Source organism: Culex quinquefasciatus, chromosome 2, assembly GCF_015732765.1.
Source record: "Culex quinquefasciatus strain JHB chromosome 2, VPISU_Cqui_1.0_pri_paternal, whole genome shotgun sequence".
Taxonomy (NCBI): Eukaryota; Metazoa; Arthropoda; class Insecta; order Diptera; family Culicidae; genus Culex; species Culex quinquefasciatus.
In genome coordinates, this window is record NC_051862.1 from 149,526,559 (window position 1) to 149,541,446 (window position 14,888).

A 14,888-nucleotide genomic window follows, 5' to 3' on the forward strand; every position below is an offset into this window, starting at 1 on the left:
AAATTAAATTAATCATCTCCCAGAACACCAGGTAGCAGTTATTGATCAGCTCGCCTGTGTGCTTCTAGCAGATGCGGCGAATGAAGCTGATGTAGGTAATCTAGAAAACACAAAACTTTAAAATTCGATATCTCTGGAACGAAACATATTCATTTCTGTCGATAAGTGATTCTTATGTAAAATTGGCCGGGGAACACGATGGTGAGGTCAAATCAAAAAAATAAGTTGGGGTGTTTTGAGATACGGCCGTTTAAAGTTTTCAATTGCGCAATACAGGTAGAAAAAATAAATTAATCAAAATGTTGATCACGGAAATGGATTCTACGTCCAATTTCCTTCAAAATTGAGTCTAAGACCGACCTTCTGAGATTTGTGGTTCCTGAGCTATCGCCGTTTGAAACTAGGAGGTTTGGTCAAAAATCGCCAAAAAGTCAATTTTTTGGGGAGGTACAAAAATGGAGGGGGTGGTCCGATTTGGATGAAATTCGGGATTCTTTAATATTTTGATAGTATCAACAGCTCTGCCAAATTTGAGCAGGATCGGAGAGGGTAATTTTCAAATTTGCACTTTTTCGTGCACAGTTGAGATGGAATGACCCCTATGTGTTATGTCAATTCACCGATAAAGTCAATATAATTTTGAAAATTTAAATTACAAGCCTAGGTCTCAACATTTGGACGAAAAAAGTGTTTTAAAATGCATTTTACAGGCGTACAGTTGCTTTCCAATCATTAGTTTTGAAAATATCAAGGTAAATATTGACGGATTTTTTTTTCGCAAAAAAACTTTTTGTGGGACTGTATATTGGCATTTCATGAAAATTTCAAATTTTTGTGAAAATTTAAAATGTTTTCAAAGGAGTTCAAACATGCTAAATATGATTATAAACGCGGGAAAATGCATTTGAGCCGGTTTTCAGTTGATAAAACTTTAATTTTCATTAAAATTATGTAGTCTTTTGAAAAAATATTTGTTTTGCCCCCTGATTGTTCAGGGGGGGAGGCGACATAAACTTTGAAAAATATTTGCAACGGTCTTATCTTAAGAATATCGAATAATCTCAGTTTTTGATTTGGCGGGGGTTTACTAAACTTGAGAATTGATAAATAAAAACGGTACTTAATCCACCATTAGGTGGTTGGTGCCTTCCTCACATTTGGATTGTTCATAAATAACACTTAAGTGCTTATAACTTTTGATAGGGTTGTCAGAACTTCAATCTACTGAACTCGTTGGAAATGTCTTTTGATTACCTATCCAACGACAGATCGCATGATAAATCCGGACAACGTTTTTGTCAAAACATCTGAGATCCGACCTCCAAAAAGTTCATAAATAATCCTTAAGTGCTTATAACTTTTGATAGGGTCGTCAGATCTTCAATCTACTGAACTCGTTGGAAAGGTTTTTTGCTTACCTATCCAACGACAGATTGCATGATAGATCCGGACAACGTTTTCATCGAAATATATTAGATCCAGCCTCTAAAAAGTTCATAAATAACACTTAAGTGCGCATAACTTTTGATAGGGTTTTCAGATCTTCAATCTTTTGAACTCGTTGAAAAGGTCTTTCGAAAACCTTTCTAAAAATGTGTAACATGACGAGGTTTCTTACAAAAACCATCCTTTTTACAATCTTCCAAACTTTTGTTAAAATCGTTTTTTTTAGCATAACTTTTGAAGTACTTAACTTTATCATTTTCAATAGCGACTTATGGGACCCCAAGACGGATCAAATGAGAAAAAAGGTTCAAATCGGGTCAGCCAGTGCCGAGATAACTCAGTGCAATTTTTTTTGATCAACATCCCACTACACACACAGACATTTGCTCAAAATTTGATTCTGAGTCGATATGTATACATGAAGGTGGGTCTAGGAGGTCAAATTAAGAATTTTGTTTTTCGAGTGATTTTATAGCCTTTCCTCAGTAAGGTGAGGAAGGCAAAAAGAAAATTTAAAATTGTGATGCATTTTTGATGCCTTTTCATATGGAAAGTGCCGAGTTTTTTTTTCTTAAATTTATTTTGCCAATGCTCTTCCTAAATTTTTCTTCCGATTACTTTTTTATAAATCCTTTTTAGTTTAACGGTGGACATCAACTAGAGCATTTGAACCAAGATTATTGTTACAGATATTTTAGTATTTTCGAAAGTACGGGAACTATCGCAAATGTTTTTATTCATCCCCTAAAAGACTGTCTACTAAGCATTTGATAACAAAATTTGCCTATTTTTACAATCAGATTATTTTAGGATTGAGTCCGTAAGTTTATAAATTTTGGAATAAGATGACAACAACTTTCTTGGTTGCTGTGCACCCTTTTTATTTTTTAGATAATCCGAACGTGAAAAAACGTTTAACATAAAGAGTTCTGTGAGTAAAATATCTATCAAAGTTCAAGGAAACCCGAGATATATAGCAAATTAAATTGCGACTAATGCCCACAAATAACATTGCAAAAGGGCGTTGGCTTTTAGACATATTCTTGCAACGTCGTGTTATTGATAGGCCTTGTTTGTAAATTCTGAGAAATTTTTTAAAATTAGTAAAATTTTCTCCCACTAAAACTCAAATATCTTGGTTCTAAAGTGTCGACATTGCACCAGTGCACTCTAGAAATTTATTTTTTTTGTTTCATAAAAAATCATAACAACTCAAAATGAATTTATTAAACTTGCGTCATGCATCCATCCATCTTCGATCATTTTGGTTTTTTATTGTTTGTTTTCATCAGAACCCAGTGAAATAACCAAAATTTACCAAACAAGTATAGTATATAGGATACTTAGATCATAAGATACAATTTTTGTATCGAAAGTTGTAAAATTTTTATAAAACCTTGTGTGGACGAACTAATGACGTAAAACATTTTTTCTCTCTTTGAATTTTTCATCATTATTGGGAGAATTGCTCGGTACAAATATACAACATCCAATAATTCCCAAGGACGCTAAGAGATTGTATTTTATTATCTATCTGGTCTATCAAAATTGCACAAATCAAACTGATACTCAACAGAGACCTCCCACGCTATCTTATCTCCGTGCATTTTACCTTGTGTAAAACTCACAAACACACAGTTCTTAAGTGACTTAGTCTAGGCTAAGCTAAGTTAGTAACTTTATTAGTAACACCGCCAATGGAAGGCTCTCCTCGAAAAAAAAAGAAAAACAAAGCTTGTGGACATGCGCGCAAACACACACACACACAAGTGGTGCCATCCAACTGCGCGATAATTACTGTCAGCAGCAGCACTTGCCGGCAATTTTATGGATCGGTTGACCATCGGTTTCGTAATGGGCCCTGCCGTGGTCACAATATAATTATCCACGCAGGTTGAGCTATTCCACAGCAGCTGCGAATCTTCCCTGGTGCTTCTCCGGTTATCTGTGTCACCAAACTGCTCAGCTTTTTATTATCGTCCTTGGCCACCTCGGAGTATCGTGAAAATATTGAATATTTTGTTGTTTTTTTTTCTGGTTAAGTTTTTCAAAGTTTAACATTCTTTGTTCATAAATTTGGTGGTTGACTCGTCAAGGGTTAAAACACTTTGTGGATGCTGCCCACACGTTGAACAGCTTCTATCTACTGACCATGTTCTAGCCGAGGACGGACACGCCTGGTTATGACGCACTGCCAACATCGTCGGCCAGTACGAGGACGAGTTACCTTCTCCGGCTGGCAAACCGACAATCTCATCGATGGTAATTTTTAAGCATCGATGTTCTTAACGACCTACTCTACAAGGACGTATGGCAGTTCAACTCGGCCTTAAAAGGGCGTCTTTAATTATGACAATTGAGTCGAGGAAATTCACAGCTGCATTCCAGCAACAACAGAAACTAAAGTTAATTTGTACGACAAAAGTCGCAAAGGTGACATTGAAGCAAATTAGCACATTACTTTGAGGTCATCTTGCCAGAGTCGATAATTGTAAACCGCCAGCTGCCATATCTTTGACTGAATGGATGGTATGATTCACTAGAGGTCAAGAAACGTTTCAAATTCGTTTTTAAATTTTCAATTTGAAAACCACAATTCCTTTTCTATTTAAATAAATGCACTTTTCGATTACTCACGTCCTCCCAACAACTGACTGTGTCATTACCATCGGCATCGGGATGATTATGTAGTTCATTCCTCCGACACTGAATCACCCACAAAGCGCTCCCCCAAACCCAACCGACCAAGATGATGCAAGTGTCGTCGCAATCATAATCACCGAGCAGCACCCAGGCACCAATAAACACCTCGAACTCGTCTGCAGCTAATAAAAACAAGCTGTTACAAGCCGGCCGACATACGAAAAAAAAAAAACACAACCAACTAACAGCGCCGCTCCAAGGAGATGCATAAAACCGTTAAAATCGCTAAATTGAGAGACCGCTTAAGGCTAGACTAAACACAACACAGCAGCGGTACTTGTTGTTGGTGTTGCTGTTGCTGCTGTTGATACACTTTCAATCGAACACCGACGACGACATCATCGCACTAATTTTCTTTTTTAAACAGGAAGCTACCCATTTTTGTCTGTGATCTATTTTCAGTAAATCAAATGCCCTTAAAATCACGGTAATTTAAATTTCAATCAAGAAAAATAAACTTCAAACTAGCTAAAAATAAGCCACTCTCCCCTACGAAACGCGTGAAATGCAAAAGCCAATTCGGTTCAAAATACACGCGCTGGAAACACACAGCACCAGGACCACTTTGAACTACATTCGTCTGACAGGGCCAGACTCGGCTCAGACCGAATAAATATTCGTAACGAATTATTTTTAGAATTCTGGGTGCACGAGAACAGAGAAGAAGTAGGCAATTGGAGTCGTCATTGACACAGGCGAACAAATTAAGTGTACTCTTCTACACAGCAAATAAAGTAGTAATCCAGCTGCGTGTAAAAGACCTGGGTGTAAAATAAATTTTGCATTATTTTATGAAATTCTGTGTAATATTACATACTGAAATATGTAGCCCATCAGTATGGGAAACCTACTTTACCGAAATGTCATGCCTATATATGCGTTTATCCATTCCATTCTTCATCGGTCTGATGGCCGAGCGGGCTAAGGCGCCAATCCTTACTGATGGTGCTGGGTTTGAATCCCGTCGGTTGCAACTTTTTTTTGTGTTTGCAAAAAATGTACATGCAGTGTGTAATATTAAGTGTTTATTTTGACGAAGGTGATGTGCATGCTTTGGCATGCGATTTTACCATCGGATTTTTTGCTGTGTAGAAGAGAATATCTTACTAGAACTCGACTCAGATTCAGATAGTGATATTGAATTGCTTAACCCTGCTCATTATCAAAACCGGTAACAGTAATTCTCTAGAACTCAACTAACTCTTTTTTGATTTTTAATTTTCTTTTGTTTGTTGGGATGTCCTCTGTCAAAAAATGTAAATTCGCATCATTAGTTTTTTTTTTCCATGTCCTAAAGCTCCATACAAATTTGCGAGCTGATCCTACAAGATTGGTATGTACCTTAAGGGATATTCTGATTGATTTGTTGTCTTGGACAAAATTTTAGGTTATAATCAGGAACTTTCAAAAAAAAAATGAGTACGCGAACAAAAACAACCCGATTTTTTTACTTTTTAACACAAAAGGTTGAATTCCCAAAATACATATTCTTTATTTTCGTTTTTTAAGTGTTTTAAGCGCTACCGTTTAGGATGGTGAAAAAACTGGCACCGGAGCTATGATTTTTTGATTTTTGTAAAAAAAACACAAATATTGTCAAACAAAATTTGAAAAAAAAAAAATTTTTAAGATGCAAAAAATAGCCATAACATTACACATTTTTTGATAAAGTGTGCTGTTTTAAAATTATAGGCATATGAAGGTGATTTAACTTTGCGGAAAAAAACATTCATGCAACAAATATTTTTGGAGAGCTGGGAAAATTGCCATATTTTTTTCTGTTTCTGGCTTTGTTGATCAGACTGCTGGTTGTTGAGATACAGCCTCTTCAAGTTTACATTTATTGAAAATTGGGGTTTCTCCATGTCATCTAATTAGGCTTAATTTTCCAACTCGCGGTACCTATCTCGGAAACTCAAAAAATCAAAATCAAACCATCCACATTAACGACCCCCGGGTCTTTTGTGGTCTCTATTGCAAGTTTCTGCTCGAACCTAGGAGTCCGAAGGCTTGAATGGGGAGAGCACCCAAACCTCTTTTTACTCCAAGGAACCTTCCACCCCAGTGTTTGAACTGACGACCTTTGGATTGTGAGTCCAATCGCCGCCAGCGATTCCACCGGAGTAGGCTTGGTTTGGTGTGTTGTTTGTACTTATGGCATGGAGACGACTCCTACACCTGGAATGACTTAACGGCCTAACAACCAAGGCCGGGACCGACATTTTACTTCCTCATCCGATGGAAGGTTGCAGCAGATGGGAATCGAACCCAGTTGGATATTGAATCAAAAATTGTTTTTCAGTGAGGCCGTTGCAAATATTTTTCAAAGTTTATGTGAGGGCGACCCTTCAAAATTGGTCTGAAAAAACAGGGGGCCAAAAAATATTTTTCCAAAAAGCTTAAAAATTTCCATATGAAAATAGAAGTCTAATCAACTGAAAACAATCTGAAATGCGTTTTTCTGCATTGATAATCATATTTAGCATGTTTGGGCTTGTTTAAAAATGTTTTGAATTTTTATGAAATTCCAATGTACAACACCGCAAAAATTTTATTTTTCGCAAAAAAATAAAAAAAAATGTCAATACTTAGATATTTTGGAAACTAATGATGGCAAAACAACTGGACAGGTTTATAATGCCTTTTAGAACATTTTTTTCCTTAGAATGTTGAAACCATGACTCGTTACTTCAATTTTTAGATTTTTTTTATATTTTAAAATGTGGTAAAGATTTTTCTACCACCTTTTTGATATTTTATAAAGTATTTCATAAGGTTTTCATTTAAAATTACTTGAAAAATTCGATTGCAAATGCCTCAATGCTGCATTTTTCAGCAGTTTTTTTTTCTTAGAAATCGCTTTGTAAAATTTATTGATTGAATACATTTTTTTAAATATACATGGAAGGACATAATCTCCCAAATTATATTTTTTGTTGTTTTTGAAAGCAACCTAAAATTAAACGGTCAGCCTAACGAGTTCAAGCAGGCATTTTTATGTGAAATTGGCTGATCTACACGATTGAAATATTTTTTACCGTCAGAAACGATACACCTCCCGTAGATTGTTTACCTTTTTTTCCATAATATGGTGGAATTTCATGAATTCTACCTTTAATGCCAATTGGCCAATCGATTGAAAATTGACCCAATCTCACCCCTTAGAGCGGGAGACATTGAGTCATATGAAACTGAAATGATGCTCAACTACAATAATAGGGTCAACACAAGTCATTCGACAGTGTTACTGGTTCAAATAAATCGCATTGACATGCTACAATGTTGGAAGAGGAGTTTTTGAACATTTAGGTACTTTAGGCACAATTTAAAAAAAAAGTTTGATTATTGCCGAAATGACAGGATTTTTCTACAAAGTTTTCTTAACACTCAAACGCTCGGGTAATCATTTGACCCCTATTTTTTACTTTAAGATCTCATTACTTAGAATTGACCAATTTGGATGCTACGGTTGCAAAAGATCCAGATTTTCCTATATTTATTTACTGTCAGATGGGGGACAAATATGGTCCTTTTTGGCACTACCTCAAAGTTCCGCCTTTTTCGTGAAAATTGTGAAGAATCCCAACTTTCATACTGCGATATCTCGAGAACCACAAATCGTAGAGGGTTGATCCAGGAAAATTTTACACATTAACCACTTTTTACCTCAGTGTTTTCATTTTCATTCACGGGATATTTCGTTATGAAGGGGAGAATTTAATAATTACCGAAGGAAAATATTTCAATTTTACCTTAAAAATGCTCACTTGAATTAAATTTCAATAACTTTACTAAACAAATAAAGCTGAAACTAATACTGATGTTATAAAACACATTCAGTACCTTCCAATAAACATTGACGCCCTCCACAGGGTCGCCACCGCGCACTGTTCACCTACTTTCGCGCCAAAATAGGCATTGTCACGTACTGCTTTTATTTTCTCTGATTACATAACCTTAAAATTTCGCACAGATCACGTGCAATATGCAAAAATAATTGTCTTTAACGGTGGTATTCATGACGCCCTGCAGTCATCATGCACGTGAATTGGGTAAGGGAATGCCTCTCCCCTTTTTTATGTAATGTAATTTGGCGTGCCTTTGTAATCTAATCAAATCTATCAACATTACCGCACGTGTCACGTGAACATCACGCTGGGAACGGCCTGCCTGTAAACCCGGCCGAAACCGGCCAAGGGCATCCAAATTTGCCAGCCTTTCAATCAACGGTCGCGACACGAAGAGCCTCTGCTGATGACGATCAAACTATAAATCATAATCCATCGTCGATCCTCCGTAAAATCAGGGTTGTCAAAGGTTTCGGTGATGTTAGCCCAGAGCCCTCAATAATTTGTCAGTCAATCATACTGCTTTGGGGTCACTCCTGCGGCTGACAGACAACAACAACAACAAAAAATGAAACATCCACCAATTTGTCCAACATTGTGGTGGGCTGCATACAAAATCACTGTTTATTTTCCCACACAAAAGCTTGCTCCGGCGCGACCGGTCACCAAATTTGGAGGTGGCCCAAAAGATGAACGCACTGTCTGTACGACCCCTTGGGCTGCCGGAGGTCATCCCTCCAAGCTGCAGCAGTGCCTGACTCGAAAAAAACAGTGCTGCTGTTGCCATTTTCTGCCCACACGACTACAAACTCCTCCTCACCGCGGCTATGACAATGAAACAGGTCCACAGAGGGCTGCAACGGGGGGGTCACGTTATGAATTTTGTTTAATTGTTATGTCATGCTTGCTCATCCAAGACTTTTGGAGTCAGCGAATTGGGCACCACAACAAACCGCAAGCCCCAGCCAGCCAGTCAAGCAAGTACGAATCGGCAGACACGGGCATATGATAGTGGCTGAGCGATTCTCTGCGAAAAAAAGCAAAATTCAAAAGGATTTTTTTTTTTTTAAAAAAAAAGCTCATGACCAGACGTAGTTGATTGTTCTAATCACGCCGAGAATTTTGACACATTTTCAAAGTTGTGAAATAAGACTGGTACAAATATTTTTTAAAAGTTCGTTGCGAAAAATCAAGGGGATAAAAAATGTTCAAAGAACTTCAAAATTGCAATGAAAATTCAAATGCAATCAGCTTAACAGTGGAAAGCCCAATCAAACTTACACGGACGCCCAAGCCTCCCAAAAAAGTTGGAACGGTAACTTCAATTCGCTGATTCTCATTTTTTTACTCATGAAAAAAAAAGTTGGAACGATGTTTTTGACCGCAAAAAATACAGATTTGATCAAATCACTCGAAAAAAGAATCGTTTTTATCGGTTGAGTTATGCTCGAGAATCAGCGAGTTGATGCTGCCGTTCCAACTTTTATCGAGCCTTGGGAGTTGGAATGTTAAATCAATTTAAAATGTATTCCCCTGGATTTAGAATCTCTTTCAGCTTGTTTGAATAAACAAAAAAAAATTGAGCTTTTTCAATGTACAGTACCACAAAAAGTTTTTTTTTCGCAACAATTTTTGTTTTCTTCAAATTTAACATTTTTGGAAATCTAATTATTTGCAAAACAACTGATCAGTGTAAAAAGCATTTTAAAACACATTTTTCATTCAAATGTTGAGACTGTAGCTTGTTATTTCAATTATTATGTTTTTGCTCCCTAAAAAAGATAATTTATGACACACCAAATTTACGATGTTTTGTTTATCTATTATTTCCAAAAATCTCTAAAAAAAAAGGGGAACAGCGTGTTTACTATTTTTAGAATAAATTTTCAAGAAAAACCCGTAGCAAATAGGTTGTTTTGATTTTTTTCGACAATTGTTCTATAAACGTCGGACAATTTAACTGTAATCATCGCTTGATTTCCTTCTACCGACTTAGAAAGCCTAATCCTGATCTAGATTGATCAGAAACCGAATATTTTTGCTATTGGTTGAAAATGTGTCAGTTGCTGATGCCCAAAACTAAATAGCAAGCCTATGGAATTGGAGTCGGATCCGGAATAGGTGATCTTTCGAGTGCCCGGAATCAGCAAATTCTAAAAAAACAGTAGGCAAAGTTTCTAAACCTGCCAAAGCTGGCGTCGAGGTCAACAAATTTTCAACACTTTGGCTTGGGAGTTGTTATTGAAATCGGAGTGTTGGCGGAGTTGGGCATTGCTTAGAGCTCGAGTTGGAGTCAGCAGAACTCCAGAAACCGAAGTCGGTTGATTTTAAGAAATCAGAGTCGGAGTCAAAGACGAAACCGCATCAAAAGCTACACAGTAAAAAAACATGGGATTGTCACATCTGGGAATGAGTACACGTTTTATATCAGAAAAACATGCAATTTTACCTCTGAAAATGGGTAATTTTACCACTTTTCTGGTTTAATGTCTCATTTTCAGTCTAAATTGAGGACAAATTAGAACACAAAAGAGGTAATATGATTATTATTCAAAATAATGATTTTATTTATACTGTTTGTTTAGCCAAAATTAATAAAGTAAATTGAATGTTCTTCGAGATTTTTAATGAAATATTTATGTCCAACAAAATATTTCTCAAAAGTTCCTTTTCCCCCTCAAATGGTTTATTGAAAAATGGACAGGAAAACATTCAATCTGTAATAAAGCATATTTTTTAAAATCATTTAGACTTAAAAAAAAATCATGGTAAAATTACATCGAAAAAGAAGTACATCTTTTATGTCAGAAAAAAGGTTTAATTTTACCTCTAAAAATGTGTAAATTTTCATCTGGCAAACGCTAGGAAAATTTTTCTGTAATCCCAACAAAATATCAAACCGACGATAATTATATCTAGCCTACTGAGTCCGCGTCTCAACCCGCACGGCCAACTCGCCGCTATTATTATTGGACGATCAAAGCCAATGTAGCTCAATGTGTTCCGTACATTTTATACTGCAAATACAGTATATGTACTGTATTATCGTGGAGCTTGGATTCGTGATCAGAGACAAAAATTACTTCTTCAGACAAGTTGATACCGTCTTCGTGTCTTGGTTGCGGCTTCTGTCTCCCCTGAAATTTGGGCCCAGGAATTGAACATAGAAAATGAATGAAAAACGACGATTGAGAAACGGTGGGATTTGAACTCGCCCCTTAGAGTTGGTGGTGTATCCCAGACCACCAACTGATGGAGTTATTAGACTACGACTAACAAACAAACAAACTTTTTGCCTGCTTTGTTAGTTTACCTGCACTTGTTTGCAGAAACGTCAGCTTGCATACAATTTGCTTTGTTTGCAAGTTTGCGAGTATTCTTCATGTAAACTAATGTCAAAAACAAAAACAATGACTTTTATATCCCGCCCGAGATCGGAATCGCTGTAATAAATATGACAAATTGTTTCCCGTTCACTCAAGTCTGATCAGCAGCAGATCTGAAAAAATCACGTCCTTTAAAAAAAAAAAAAAACAGAAAATTTGTGACAAGTACTTTTTCCCAGCAACTCCAAGTTTGCTGCGATTTGTTTGGCGGGTTTTAAAAATCATCCATGCCAAACGGCGAGATATAAAAGTCATTTTTTTAGACATTAGTTTACATGAAGAATGGAAAACTGTTAAACACAAAAAAAGCACAAAATATCTTTTGTCTATTTTGGATTTTGTATTTTGCAGTCATCTAATGAAAATTACTGATAACATTTTTTGACATGAAAGAAGAGTATAATACAAAAAATAAGAGTGGTGGATGGAATAATCGCAAAAAAATCATTTTCGCTTGCGAACTTTCTTCACCCGTGAACAATAGAGGAGGAAAATCACGAAAAAAAACGCTTCCGAAATTCTACTGCTGATTTTTTGTGGATTTCCTTGTCAGCACCACTTAAAAATATTTATTTCACTTTGTTTACACACATTGCCCATCGACAAAATGTGACAGGTAATTTTTTCGACGTGTTACGTAACACTTGCAAGTATTGTAGTGAAAAAGATGTTCCGCAAAAAAATCAAGATGATGATTTGTTTAGGTTCCTTTTACCGATCTTTCGTGCGCGAGAGAGGAGAGCCATGCTCCCTTCGGATTTTTTTCTCTTGATGAACGTCCAAAGATTTTCTTTTGATGATGATTGTTCCATCGCTGCCAATGTGTTTTAAAGATTCAAAATTTGTTTAGAAATGGTTTGGTTGGGTTTTAGAGTGTTAACCATGATTTTGATAAAAATGGTCAAAATGGCAACTACGGTAAGCGGTAAAAAAAACTTTATCTTCAGAGCGAAACAGGCGATGCCCCAAAAACTGCGTCAATTTTCGATTTCACAGAGACCCAACCCCAGCAACTCTGCTGGGGTCTTGGGGTCTACACTGCCGCCGCCGCGTAGGGGCATCTCCGTGACGTGCCGCGTTGCAGCAGTGGATGGCTCCCCTCAAGGTTCATCAGTTCTGCTCGGTTGCGTTACGTTATCAACGGTGTATGATGATGCTGAGTGTGGCTTACTCGCGGAGATCTTCACGCTTCGCGCTGGTGGTGGTCCAGCGAAGCCTTCAGCAGGAGCAGAAACGTCGTCGTCGGTTTGGGGTCTTAAGGAGGTCACGGCATATTTCTGTTTATGCCTCCGTAATTTTTGCAGATGACATGGCTCAGAACATGTAATCGCGGAATGCAGCCGCGCCACTAATTGGGCGGTATTGTTGAAATTGTCGAGCGATTTGTTTATGTGAGGAACTCCGAGGACGAATATAAATCTTGTTTTTTTCGTAGTTGTTGGTGGAATAACATCCATGGATGCCATAATTTGAATGCCTCTTAATTCAACACTTAGCATACAGAAAAATAAGTAATTTTTTGAAGTCACTACAACTCAATACATGGTTCAGTTTTTTTTTCGTCAAAAAAGACGAAAAAATGTTAAACGTAAAAACAAATGTTGCTTCCCTCAAGTCACAACACAATGCTTCTTCCTAATCTATCCACCACGATGCATCGTCATCAACTACCGAATGAGGTTGCCTTTTCCTTTTCTGTTACGATTAAAATGGAACAATTATTGGCACGTGTCGATTGTTTCGATTCGCTGATGCTCATTTAACGCGTCGCACAATTACTTGCTCCATGCGATTAAGTTTTATAAACCACGGTTTGCTAAAATTGAGGTTAAACAGCTGGCGGTTATTCCAAGCTTTTGTTTACTGTTTAATTAAATGTTTCAATTTTGGTGTATTTTTGCCACTCTGTAACTGTGAAACATCTGGAATTTGGCATACTGAATTTCTGTTTGAAGTAAATTATTTGCCGATTACAGTCTGGAGTAATATTTGCTAACAATTTTTTTACCATTTTTAACACAATGTTTCAAGTTCAAATGGGATTGTGTTAAAGTGCAATTATATCACATAATTTTGCTCCTTACATGATTTTCCAATCATCACTCCAATGCTCCAATATTAACTGGCATTTAGCACTCATTTACGCCTCACATTCAGCTGATATCCAACAAAACGGTCCACTAATTACAACTCTTTGTCGTTTGTCTCTTTCCTTCAAATTACAGACGGAGAACTGGAAGCAGAATGGCTGAATGCCGCCGGATTTCCACAGCTGACCAGGGCCTTCGAGGAGGTAAGTGCAATAACCCACCCGACTGTCACAACATTTCTCCTAGATCTCTGCCCAGTTGGAAGACATAAACGGGAAATCAAGCGAAGGGAAATTCTAACCCACGTCCCGAGTGCTAATGAGAAACCGTTTGACGAACCTGTCCATTTAACCCCGTTACGAAAAGGGCGGCGACGGCGGGAAGTGATTGATTACATGCGCAACGGTTTTTTTTTTGCGAGAGATGTCGCTGCTAATATGCAAATTAGCTATCGCGAATGCTGCTCCGGAACATCAATTGTCACATTGTCACGGAGGCACGGGAGAGGAAATTAAGTGTGCGAGAAGTTTCGCGTGCACTTGATTGAATCGCGATTGATTATGGGGCTGTTGATAACACGATTTGAATCAATCATGATATCAAATGGCGTGACAACGGTGCGTTGGTTCTGATTGCTTTGCTTAAGAGCGAAGGAATATAATTATTTTGTTTTCACTCTGGACGTATGCAAAGATTGTAGACACATTTTGAACAAAAAATGCAGTTTTCCCGTAAATTACATTTGTTAAAAGAATCTATTTGTGTTCCCCAGAAAAACGTGCACTTTAATTTAAAAAAAAAAGAAAATTAGACGCGCTTGCATACAATCCAGAAAATGCATGCATTATGTACAAGGAGCGAACCGCACTAATTCTCCACACAAACTTTGGAGAAAAACCATTTGGCTCTGTCTATTTATTTTTAATTCAAAGTGAACCTGTATTTGGGGACCTGAAATGTCATGTTACCCCTCGAGTTAAGACTGCGCAGTTATTTTTATTATTTTTAACAAAAAAAGCTGTGTAATAGATATATCGTCTGTTGTGTGCTATCTTGTGACAACTATTCGAAAAAGATGGTCGTCGTCGATCATGGCCGTCCATCGTCACCCGCGACAGACACGAACGACGAAACAAAGAGAAACACAAAAAGTATTTTTTTCAAAACTTGTTTTTGTAAAAGCGCGATATATTTTTTTTTTTTTGAAATTAAATATGTCTTTATTGAACTTTCTTATAATCATTACATTTCATTTACATTCTAAGTGGTATGGCTTAATGCTTGTCATCTTTATTGTATTTTTCGTTTTATTATTAACTGTTCACATTCATTTATTTGCTTCAAATTGTTTTACATTTTTGCATTGAGTCGAATACATTTGGGTAAAAAAGAAAAAAATCACTTTAACAACTAAT

The 14,888-nt window shown here is 36.9% G+C and overlaps 1 protein-coding gene across 1 annotated transcript in view; it reads left to right on the forward strand.

Moving 5' to 3' along the window:
- The window catches only part of LOC6032922 (rho GTPase-activating protein conundrum), a 167,915-nt gene that overhangs the window by 138,082 nt on the left and 14,945 nt on the right, over window positions 1–14,888 (forward strand). The window contains exon 5 of the mRNA XM_038252821.1: window positions 13,609–13,676. Coding sequence (XP_038108749.1) covers window positions 13,609–13,676 — 68 coding nt within the window. The remainder of the gene's footprint in view (window positions 1–13,608; window positions 13,677–14,888) is intronic.